Raw genomic sequence first — 13,117 nt, 5'->3', positions numbered from 1 at the left:
TACACATATATATATATATATATATATCTCTCAAGAGAACATTTATCTACCTCAGTGGGCCTGGAAAGTAATTTAATTACATCCTCCCAAATGTGAACGACACCATCTCCATAGCAACAACAGCAGGAACGTGAGGATGGACCCTAGAGAGGCACCATCCTGGTGCACTGACCATATGGTACAAATCTAACTACTGTCTTCAACCATGTCATGTTCATTATCTAAACAAATATTACCTAGTTTCAACCCTTTTGCAGGTAGAACGACTCATTTCCAAACATCTAAAGGTGGCCTTAAACAAGAATGCGTTTCTGTCTCTTCTGACACATCTCTGTTTAACATTCTTGTCCTCACTGTATCAGTTCTAACTTTTTTTGCTTTTGAGCTTAGTTCATAGACATCTCTGGGAGGAAAAAGAACAAAACTGAATATGTGTGTGTGTGCATTCTTTTAACTTCTTTCTTGTTTCTATAGCAACTCATCTGGAGGACTGGATATCTGAGACTGAGATGACTGTAGATGGCCACAGCAAATGATTTTCCTGTCGCTGATTACAGCCTACCACTGGAAACAGTGGGACACTGACTGCTCCTTTCTGCGAAAAGCAGAATCTTAAGACATATAAATACAGGCTATAAAGTCTAAGAATTCAGTTAGAAGAAGATTATTAAGAATGCACACATTTTCTAATAAAGGCAAACTATTTATTTATGCTTCTAATTGGTATGGACCAAGCAGAGAGAGCATTACAGTCGAGTAAGGGTTAAAACATCACAAACACACACACACACACACACACACTCACAGTTCAATGGCTTTGTTCCACATGATGACATAGCCTGAGAGAGTGAAGGACTCCACATTGACAATATGAATGTTCCCCCGTTCTGTTCCGATATAAAGCCATTTACTCTGGAAGGGCAAATGGCAAAACGTGATCCTGCCAAAACACAAAGAACAGATGAGATCTCGCATCATTAAAGGTGATTTATACATTCCTTTAACCAAATGAGTCATTGCACTTGAAACATCCTGAGGTTATGGCAGATTTTTGATTTAAAAAGGCATACAGACTAAATGTCAACAAGCATGTGAACAGTCATTATGTGCCTCAACAGACAGCTATGCCTCTATAAATCTGCATAAATCAAATGATATCATAGCAGACTGTGCATGGTTGCCATGGAATGATTTGGCTTCAGGAGATATAGGGGAAAGGCTGAAGTCACTAGACAGTTAACGATAGACGAAAACACTGTCCTTCCCGTCTGAGCATTTGTGTAACGTACTGTAATGATCCAACAGTTACCTTGGAGCTGATGACATATTATGAAGTTCAAATAACTCAAATAACTGAAAATCCATGGGCAAAAGCCATGAGAATACTACTGCACACTATATAATATATATTAAGCTGCAGAATTACTGGCACACTTGGGAGCTGTAAAAATGGTTATGAAACATGTCTTTGTGGTTCATTAGCTTTATCTCACACTGAAAATATATTATAAATATGACTGTTAACGGAAGTAAATTTATTCTAAAATAATCATTATTAAACTTTTTTTTAAAAGACAATATTGTGAATTAGTAAAAAAATTATTGGCACCCTTTATAAATTCTTATGAAAGAAAGTGCAACTTGAAGCATGTTTCCATTTATATTTGACTTATTGAGGTTCACCTGAGTGTTTAGGAGCTCTTACATGGTCATCAATGACTTTTTCTTGGGTATAATGATGCACTCGACGTATACACAACTGTATAGGATGTTTTTATATGCTGTAGCATTACAAATTTCCAAGTTTCACTGGAACTAAAGGGCCCAAAAATGTTCCAGCATGACTATGCCCCTGTGTGCTACACAAGGTCCATGAAGACATGGTTTACCAAGGTTGGAGTGGAAGAACTCATGTGGCCTGCACACAGCCCTGACCTCAACCCCACTAACACTTTTGGGATGATCTGGAAAGCAGACTGCACCCCAGGCCTCCTTGTCTAATGTTCATGTGGCTGAATGGACAAATCCTCACATCCATGCTCAAAATTCTAGTGGAAAGCCTTCCCAGAAGAGTCAAGGTTATTATAACAGCAAAGGAGGTAAATCTGAAATGGGATTTTCATAAGGCACATATGGGTGAGATAGTCAGGTGTCCGCATACTTTTGCCCATATAGTGTATATCATATTGAACCAGGGTTTTATTTATTTATTTTACTGCAGACAAAACTATACAGTGGTGCAATTTTGCACACCTTAACAAGCTTTACGTTGTAGTACTGCATATCTGAATATAAAATTCTTATTTTTGTGGGTGTTCAGAAGTATGGCCTATACTTCTCTGAACCATAAGTGCTTACTAAGAATTCAGATGCACATGATCAGACTCAGCATCGGTGTTTCACAATACCACTTCCACCCGACTCAGCTCCACTGAAATAATCTCACTTCAACTTCACTGTTACACAGTGCACAGAACAAATGGAGATGCCGTGCTCACCAGTATTATAAATATAATGTGTCAGTTCTTTCAGATTGCAACTTCAGCAATACAGTACAGTCGATCTAACTGACGATGCAGTTTACAGGAAAAACACTGCTCTCATATTAATGCACTCCTGTATTAAAATACTAATGCCAAATCTTTGTGAGAACTCTATCGTTGTAAAAGAGAAAGCGTTCTAGAGAAAGCATTTAAAGAACGCAAAAAGCTTTATTCAATTAGTCTCCTGTGCATTTGCTATTATTTACATGTCACAAAAAAGGAAAGGAGAAAAAGTGGATGTCTCAAGCAGGCAAGCCATGTCTCAGTGATTGGGAATAAAGCCAGCAGCTCAACTGTCCTGACTGATATAAGGTTTCAGCGGTGGAACGATCTGAACATCCCGAGATCTGCGCTGTTTAAATTTAGTACCATATTGCTATTTTGCATTTGTCCAAATATACAACTTTTTGTGGATAGTTCACTATATTTCCCACAATGCACTGCAAATTCACTGTACACCTGATGCAAAGTACTACTGTATTAAAGTATTACAATACACAGTGATTTCTTTCAGATCGAAATTTACTTGTGAGGATGTAAAATGGAGTGTTCAACTTCATGTATAAATGTAAATGAAAATATGATTAATGACCACTTAATTCAGCAAATACTTGTTTAATACAGAAAATCACTTCTGTAGGTAATTTGTTTATATTATGTATGTAACTGTGGGAGATTATATTTTATTAACGCACTTACTAGTACGTGTAGGCTGAATATGACACTATGACTGTATATAATGTTCTATATAAAACTGTTGAAATGATAAATGAACAAGTGTGAGAAGGAGTGATTTCAGACACAGTGCTGTTCTCTATTTCCTGACCTTAACCCTGATAACTCTGTAATGGCCTAAATCACATCAAAAGACACTGTGATGCTCTCCATTTTAAATACTTCTCCATGCAATTTAATCAGATGTTTAAGGAGGAATGGAGACTATCTACATCTGCACATTGAGAATCCTATTGCCTCTGTGTGCCAGAGGTTAAGGCTACTACAAGAAATGTACTGAAAAACTGCAGGATGACTGCCTTTCACTCCCAGTCTGCATTCTTGTATTAATCCATTTCCCTCCTAAGTAGCCGGGCTCCTACTGAGATTCACATGGAAATTTGGAAATCCCCAAACATCAGAGTCAGTTTCAAAATCAAAGATGTCCAGCTAGAAAACAAGCTGAACTAAATCTAACTGCTATTACATTAAAGCCCATGCGAACAACTGCAAGAAAATAACTTTGGTGTGTTTTTTTTTTAAAAGCCAAGACTAACTACAACTTACCTCTCCCTGTTGAATTTAAGAGAGTGGAGAATAGCTGGAATTTTTTGCCTCAGATTCCATAAATGAATGCTGTCATCAGCCAAACCACTGACTAGCGCCCCCTGTAGAAAAGGTCAAACATAACTCGGTGTAGACCAAGCAACAGGATAATTGAAATGTAAATCAATCCTCATAAAATAGAAAAGAAGAAATGCTCACATTCAAGCAGAAAGTGTAAAGCTATCAGGACCTGGAGTTGGGACTGGGACTGCGTGTGCAGAACACAGAGAGGAACTTACCTCATTGATGAGAAACTGCAGCTGGATGACAGCCGAGCCACTCTCATGCTGGCAGTAACACTCCACACCGGCACGGCCAAAGCTGTGCTCAGCTTAGTCAAGGTTAAATCAGTGAAACAAAAGAACTGTCATTGAACGACCACTTTAGGACAGTAATATAACAATATGACATAACGTTATGCATAATTGATCTGTAATGTGGCACGGATTGGCATCGTGCTGACAAAATAAATACAGTAATCTCCATAAGTTCAGCACTAGAGGGGACCTGCTCCTAGGAAACTGTCAGTACCATCACTGAGGATCTCATCCAGTGACATTGCTAAAAGGATTACAAAGTCCCAGAGGACAGGCTTAAGCCGTGTCAGTGTTTGCAGCAACCATTTGCAACACTATGCTATAAATGCTCTCATTCAGTGCCACTCAACAGGAATGCAGCCCACACACAGCCAGCCACATTGAGCAATGGCATGCAGCAGCCACCATGTGCTGTCCTGTAACTGAAGCAATCAGACAAGACAGCACACACAGGGGTGATATTTAGAAAAATGAAGATTGATGTGCAAGTCAAATGGGAAGTGCTGTAGATAGATTCCTCAACATACAAACTCAAATGAAACAAATGAGCTAGAAAAAAAAAGAAAGAAAGGGAAAAAACAAGAACAGTTCTGCAGGTAATCCAACGGGAAGAGCAGATATTTGTTGTGACATCTACAAACAAAGTATCCTGCATTCTTCTGCAAGATGTGCCTCCTGGTAATCACCTTACTGTAAAGCACAATACAAATCGAGGCGAGGCCCTTTCTCTTAGATGTGAGTTCCTAAAAAGTTTGCTATTTCAGGAAACCGGGAGTCCTGGCACATTAGATAAGATCTTAAGAAGCCTTAAAGGGCTATACTATAAACAGGAAACGCCTGTTCGTAAAAAAATAAATAAACAAATAAAAGTACATGCCTACAGCGCAGTATGAACAGGCCTTGTTCCCACTGTAGCACTTCAATAGGCTAAAGAGAAATCATACTAAGCTTTCCCTATTATACCTATCACAATCACAATAGCAACACACTGTGAATAAAATCAAATAAAAGTAAATCTAAGATATAAGACTATTTCTTGGGATTTTCAAGATATTTCAAATTTGGCAGATAATTTGGATTATTTCAAACATTTATTTGTACGTAAGAGTTAAATGACTGTTTCTGACTACGTGAGCAAATCCAGGACAAACAAGAGTGCACGTCCAGGTATAAGCGTGCTTGAGAGATAGACAGAAAGAACGAGACAGAGCAGCAAACAGGTGTTTATGTCGCTCATGTCAGCTTACTAATTCATGTTCGGACTTGGAAGATGATCTCTGCGTTTGGTTATGGAAATATTTAGCATGGCAGTGTATAAGGGCTCTTCGTGATTAAATTTATGCAATCATAATCTGGCAGGCAGGTGGGGAGCGTCCTGCTCTCTCCCCTCACCCTGTGTCACCTTCTTTCCACAATGCACTGAGGCTCTTCTTTTACACAGCAGGCTTAGCATCATCACACTTAGCACTCGGACTAGATAAATAACAGTGGGATAGTATAAATAAAGATCAGCAGAGCGTGACGGCATTATTTATTCATAAGTCAATGCATCTGACAGAGCTGCTATTTCTCTGCAGTTCATACTGGAGCAGAGCCTAGTGCTGTGTGCTGAACACAAAAAGCTCACTGTGGATCACTTCGACTGTAGACATAAGAGCTTACTGTGGATCAACTAGCACAGCTTAACACTGACAGAACTGACTTTCGAGCTAACTCAAGCTCACAGACCCAAAAGACACCGAGATGTATAAAAGTGAGTGCCGTAGACGTCTACTGTGGCATGACCTCGGTTATCGCGATTCCCTTCCTCTCTATTTGCTGTATGTTCTCAAAGTTTAAGCTACCAAACATATAGGCATCATATTATTGTGCAGCCACAACAGGTGACGCATGTCATACAGCAGCAGCTTCCGGTGCTAAACAAACGACCTCGCAATCTGATAAGGGCGCTGTCATGTGACACTGACTAAAACAGCAGGCCACGAGTGTCTACAAGCAGTACCGGTATAAAGGCCATGACTGTCAGCATTTCCCTCTAGTGCTGACATCTGTTCTCGCCGAGTGCTGTAGACAAACTACGTGAACCAGCTCTCTCTGAAGGGACAAAACAGAGAGAAGGCAACCTTGAGAGAGCCATCAGTGGGAGACGGTTGAGTATATCTCCAGTCGAAGAGTGGAAAAGTCTTGCTTGATAAGTTGACATAAAATGCTTACACGCTTCTGGATAAAAACTTGAAATGTGTCAAAACCACACAGAGCATTAATGTGGTAAGAGGAAGCCATCAACACCCACATACATGCATTTTTCAGAGCTCTGATGTTTGCACAGTGCAGAGTAATCAATTAGCCATCTGTCTCTACCTACCTGAAACATACATACTGTGATAAAAACTATACATTTGCTTTCCATCAAGAATTTGTTTCGCATTATGATTTGAAGTCTTCAATGCAGAAATCACACAATACTGACCCAACATGTGTGTATTAAACAGCCAGACTTTGTCCTCTATGCAAGCTAACACTAGCACAAAATACCACAAGCAAATTTACAGAGTTAAAAAAAACAATGCTTGTAAAATTCATGCTGTTTGTTTAAGCAAGGCTCTCCTGCATACGCATTCACAAACCCGAATAACTGATAAGCTGTGAAATGAAACTAAATCCAATCAAACTATTGCAAACTCTCTATCTGCATAGGCCCGTCAGTAGAGTTCTTGACAGTAAATTAAAGATAAGATCTGTGCAAGACAAGATTAACATTAGTGTGATCAAACAGAAACTGCATGCCTTAAAGTCCACACCTGAAGCAGCTCAGTGCACATGTAAAGACTATGCATTTCAATTCAGCAGACGAATCAAAAATCATGTGTATGTGCTTAATGCTCTCAGTAAATAAAACTTACAGTTTAGTTCATTAAGTAAGGAATAAAACATGATGAGGAATAATTTTAGGGGAGAATTATAACTCTGATTATTTTCCTACAACCGCACATCCCAAAGTGACAACAATTATATTTTTTTATTTATTAAAGTCCCCATGAAGTGAGTTGAAACACACAGCGTTATTCGATGTGTCGACAATTTCCACTGAGACAGGAAGTGAGTGCAGGACATATTGAGTGGCTCCTTCCTTCTATTTAAATAGCCAATAGCGTTTAGCTTACCTCACATCCCGGGCTAAGCCGTACTTGACAGTTAGTACGATGGATTTTTAAAACGTTGGGGACGGGACACTTCAGAATCTACAGGGCATTTGATTAGACAGAAAATCTGTTGAGAAACTGAAGTGCAGCATGATGTCATCAAAATTGTTGATTCGTATTGGTGGCTATCATTGGTGGCTAACCTTAAGGCTTCATATACATACTAAAAGTCACAAAACTTCTATTTTAATTTCATGGTGACTTTAATCATCAACACTTATTCATTTTAACTGCATATTTAAAGTTTCAGAATGTCCATAAGGCATGATAGTTCCAGTTATCACTTCTATCATAGCACCTATAAACCTCCGTTCCTTCACCACAACCTCTCCTGAATTTAGACCCCAAAAAAATGCAGTTTGTCGTCTTGTGCAAAGTCCTCTCTCCCATGTCAGAATACATTTGATTTATTTCAGATTTTTTAAAACCCACTTAAAGAGAATATAAGATGACGATCTTTACTTCTTGCTGAAAACTACGTTTAGAACTTCTCTCAAATTTCAAGCTATTTCGCACTATACCACTAGCTATACATTTTACCAGCGCATATAATCACCCATTCCCATCAAACCCTATGTGGTTAAAGTAAGCATTTCTAATTGTTATAATTGCATCTGCAGATGGTGCAGGTTCTTAACACTGATTCCCAAAACATATTAATTTTCTTGTGTTAATTATGCACCACAACACACTTACTGCTTACAATAACTTCTCTACCAAAGACAGATTATAAATGCTATAGTGCATATGAAACAAGAAAGTGAGGAGGTAAATGTAATGATTTATGGCGCAGCAAGTGATAATCACATATACATTAATCGTGCAATCAGCTCAGTGTCTACAGAATGCAACACGTTTAAGCAAGAAGATATAAAGTTTGCAGATAGCATAAAAGAAAAATGGTTTCTCAATTCCTAAATGCTTCCTCTTTTGGTGAGCCAAAGTGGTCAATGGTGCTATACGGCTGGCACTACATGAGAAAACCTTTGGTCATAAATAAAGAGGCGTTTTTATATGATAGGTGTTAATTTTGTGTCAGTTAACTGACTTTCCGACAAAACTATTACACCTAAACATTTGATCAGTCCTGAGAATGAGAGAGAAGGATTGTTACTGCTTTTGTGATAGCAGTTAGATGTCAAATATCATTATCTGCTTTACAAACTAAAATTAATCAGGTGAACAAGAAGGTCAGAATGATTTATCTGCTATGGTTCTGTGAACAAAAAGGACAAAATAAAAGCCACATTAAGGTATTAAATCAGGCAAGATCTCACTTTAATTATTTGTTTTTGCTTTAGAAATATCCTGGGGCTGTGGTTCCCAATGTTTGGGGAATAACGCAAATCGATACCGTCAGTATTTTGATAAATGGTTCAATCGGCTGAATGACAGCAAGTCCATCAGCCCCAGGCACTAGCTGGGTGTCTGAACTTAATCCTCCTCAACAGCCTGCGGTAACACACAAACTACTCAAACAGGTGGGTGGATTTTGAGCTCCCAATAGAACAACTGCCACAACTACACAACAAAGACATACCACTAATACATCCACAGCAGCCTTGGCTAGTAACACAGCTTTCAACTTAAACTAAACTTCATAAAAACAAAACTTAGCTGTTTGGAACTGAATTTCAATTTGTCATGATGTTCCATGTGTGCACCTAAAGTAAGTGACAAAACAAACCCACAAACTTGAGATAGAGCAGCATCCTAGCACAGCTTTCCTGTGTGAGTCACATGGTCTAGCAGACGTGCCCAGCAGGACCAGTGATGATTCCAGCACATGTGAGGTGGCATCCTGGCACAGAGTGAGCAGAAGTGATGAGGAGACCAGCTCTGCAGCATATGGCAACAGAGAGGCTCATGCCACAGCACAGATATCATTATGTCCAGAAACTTCCAGGAGCTCTTCCAGAAATTCACAGTCAACTACCAACAAAACATGACACTGAAATCAAACTGCAAGAAATTCAACAAACAAAACGCAGGAGGAAAATCAAGCTCTTATCCAGAGTCCTATATTACCTCCTTAATCATGGGTAAGGGTTCGGTTTTTAAGTTAAAACAGGAATCCATAAAATTGTTTATGCTTACTGACTCATTAACTTGGAGATGGATTACTCCTTTTGATATATTCCTGAATTAACATAGCAGTATGTACAGTACATCATATGACACTACATGTCTTGGTTTATTTCAGATAGATCAACTGCTGATTTTCTGCAGAGATCTAGAAACATCAGAACTGAACATAGTAAGTCACCTACGTAAGCTAACTAAATCACCAAGTTAACTAAGACCACGGGGGGAAAAAGTGAAGACTAGCCGTTTACATTAGACCCTACAATACAGAAACAATCACAACCCTAATGTTAACATTAATCGACAAATCTCTACATAAAACCTCCTGGGAGCATATTTTCTTTATTTTATGGAAGGATACAGTCTTAATGCTCCAGTCTGTGTCCCGATCGCCAGTATTTTTTGCACAGGGTCAAAAGCCATGGCTGAGGGTTGATAAGGAAAGCCATGTCGCACTGTCTGTGAAACAAAAACAAACAAAAAATCATATTAAACCACATATCCATTATTCGTCCATATTAACGGAACTCTTAATGGACGTATAAAGCAGTAGATACTAAGTAGAATACTTAACACTGTCTGTTATTCACTATGAATATGATTCTTTTATTATTTTGTCATATAAATACGAGAAACACAACAAACTGGCAATCCAAACTAGTACTGGAAAAAGAACAAGGGCAAAATTACACAGGGAAAACAAATGCAGGTACAGAAAATATTTGTTTGCTTGCATTTGCCAGCTACAAAAAAAAAATTCTTAAAAGGTTTGTTCCCTGTATAAGAAGTGGTGCTCGAAAGTTTGTGAACCCTTTAGAATTTTCTATATATGCATAAATATTACCAAAAACATGACAAGTCCTAAAAGTAGACAAAGAGAACCAAATTAAACAAATGAGACAAAAATATTATACTAGGTCTTTTTTTATTGAGGAAAATGATCCCAATATTACATATCAGCTTGTGGTAAAAGTATGTGAACCTCTAGGCTTGGTCAGGTGTTTTCAATCAATGGGATGACAATCAGGTGTGAGTGAGCGCCCTGCTTTTGCGACCTTAAGCACAAGTCGTTCAACCAAAAATGGTTAAAGAAGAATAAAGTTAATATTTTGGAATGGCCAAGTGATATAGAAATATAGAAAATTCTATAAAACTCAAACTTACTCGAGCACCACAGTATGTATGGACCTAAACAACAAAAATTATGTTCTTTAAATAACAGCTACTTTTTAAATATGAGGGTTTATACCAATAAAGCACTTTTAGGAAATAACTTCTAGTGAGTTTCTTATCACCAATATGCTCTCCTTAATATCCAAACAGAGTTAGCAGACTTCTCAAAGTGTACAGTATAACTCTGTCTCACAATAACACAGAGTTGTATGAAATTTACATAACACACTTATGAGATATAATCTAATCATTCAAATATTAGACACATTAGGTATATTTACCACCATGTTTATTTATTGGAGCCATTAGAGAAATTCCTGAACTTTCCACCAATCAGTTTCTTCCTAGTCTCATAAAGTTATTAGATACATATTGACATTATTACTGGTTTAGTAACTGACATGAACAACTTCCTATAGGAAACACATTAGTGTTCAGTCACAGGTCAATTAGGCTTATAATTTTATCGCTAAATAAAAGCACATCCTAAATAAAATAACTATATCAGTAGTTGTTGAAAGTAATAGCCACATCACGTCTTAAAATATAATAATAAATTCACTAACCTCCGGGAGCTACAGGACCTAGCTAACGAATATAGTGTGTCAAAAGAAACCAGTTATAAGGCGCAAAAAAACATCATTTTGACCATCTTTATGTGTGTAAACTGATGTAGCAATATAACTGCACAAACACCAAGTAAATGTCAACATTAAAGCCGAAAGGTGGTTTGACAGCTGTCAGGCGAAACACCTGCCACCAGCTAACATTTACAGCTAACATAGTTTAACACCGTGTCAAAAACAAACTAGCAAACAAATACTGCTTTGACAATTTGAGCCTCTTTTGGACATTTACTACATACATCGTTTGAGTACATTTAACAGAAACAGATGCCAATGTATTTTTAAGAAAAAGCGCACGCAGCCGTAGCTAACTAGCTAGCAGGTACTACAGCTAATTAAGCTAGCTACGTCCTGGGAGATACAGATACAGATAGATGAATGACTACAGCAGTAAAGGAAGCCAGGTCTACAGGTCTAGTAAGTAAGCTAACAGCAATTTTACGGACAGCAAGCCACCTAGCGCTTTATCTCTTTTAAATAATTTGTTTTTAAATTTAACGTTAACTTGCTAATTGAATGATACCAAGCTAGCTGATGGGATCACATGACCACAGCCACCGGTCCCCGGGTTCAGCTTCACAAACTCTCGGATCAATTATTACACAAACCCGACTGCGTAGCTGATCATTTCATCTTATCAATGTAGTGCGAGTTGGGAAAGTTTTTTTCCCCGCTTCTTCTTCTTTTCAAATATTCATGGGAAAACATTTCACAAGCGTTATATTTTATAACAGCCGCACAATATTGCCATAATGTATGGAGCGCTATTATATAATTATGAAAATGAATAGACAGGAATATAAACATCAGTGATGACAAACAAGGTTTATTTATATTTGCCACGTAGCCGCAGACTGTGTATGTAATGTTGGGCTCAGTGTTGGCGGAAGCAGTTGCGGGGCTGGTTAGCATTGCGTTAGCATGCGGGTCCCCCAAGGGGGGTCAATATTACTCATGTTTGCGAGGCATCGCGAGCCTCCGGTGTAAAATCATCAGAAAAGCGCCCACCTTGCAGAGCTGAAAATGCTCGGACTGCAGGGTCTCCTGAATGATGTCGTTTTCCCTGTTACCCGGCTGAGTTGATGCGGATGAGGAAGAGGAGGAGGAAGCCGCAGTCAAGCCGTCCAGCACCTTTCTGATATTAAACTTCTTCATACTTCCTCCAGACAGAGACGCAAGATTTGAGACGAACGCATGAACGGAGAAATCGCGGAATAAAACAGAAGGGAAATGCGGCCAGTCTCCTATAGTTTGGCCGTAGCTGCGTCTCGCATGTCAGGCGGTGGTGGTGGTGTTATTAAGCCGTCCTCCATGTCGTCCATGCCGAAGTTAACACACAGCAACACACATTTGTACAAATATGATTTGACGCGTTATTGAACTGAATGTTACTCCTCGTTCATTTCGGGGTGGTAATCCAACTGGATCGGGGTGGCTGTCTCTCAGTCTCTCCCTCTCTCTCACTGAGCGTCGCGGAAACGCCGCAGCCTGGAGCGAGTTTGCGCTCTGAACAGGAGCGACACCCGGATGTGTGGCAGAGCCACCGCACCGCCCCTCACCTCACCCTCCACACTTCTCTCTGATCACTGCCAACACGGGCTTTACATTCAAACCCAACTCATTCCATTCCATTACAATCCGCCATTATAGTAAAAGCAAAGAAAAAAGAGAGATAGAAAAAAAGAGGCCACAGATAAATAAGGCAGTCCTGCTGGAAAAAAAACGGACAATAGAAATACTTATATAATTTGTAATGAATGAATGAATGAATGAATGCCTTTTATTGTCACTATACACATGTACAATGAAATTAAGAGCCACTCCTTTTTGTTCCGTGCCAACATGTACAT

The 13,117-nt window shown here is 38.8% G+C and overlaps 1 protein-coding gene across 5 annotated transcripts in view; it reads right to left on the bottom strand.

Moving 5' to 3' along the window:
* stxbp5b (syntaxin binding protein 5b (tomosyn)) overlaps positions 1-13,117 on the bottom strand; it is a 33,323-nt gene extending 20,206 nt beyond the window's left edge. For 3 of the 5 annotated variants that reach the window (XM_053632624.1, XM_053632623.1, XM_053632625.1), the window contains exons 1-5: positions 12,276-13,116; positions 9,830-9,927; positions 4,103-4,184; positions 3,825-3,925; positions 806-940 (exon numbers count right to left, since the gene is read on the bottom strand). In XM_053632624.1, the coding sequence (XP_053488599.1) occupies positions 806-940; positions 3,825-3,925; positions 4,103-4,184; positions 9,830-9,927; positions 12,276-12,422 (563 nt within the window). In that variant the 5' untranslated portion in view covers positions 12,423-13,116. Of the gene's footprint in view, positions 1-805; positions 941-3,824; positions 3,926-4,102; positions 4,185-9,829; positions 9,928-12,275 lie in introns of all 5 variants that reach the window. The other 2 variants (XM_053632622.1, XM_053632627.1) reach the window with 2 other exon arrangements.

The sequence above is a fragment of the Ictalurus furcatus genome, chromosome 9, assembly GCF_023375685.1.
Source record: "Ictalurus furcatus strain D&B chromosome 9, Billie_1.0, whole genome shotgun sequence".
Lineage (NCBI taxonomy): Eukaryota > Metazoa > Chordata > Actinopteri > Siluriformes > Ictaluridae > Ictalurus > Ictalurus furcatus.
This window is presented reverse-complemented; position numbering and strand designations above follow the sequence as displayed.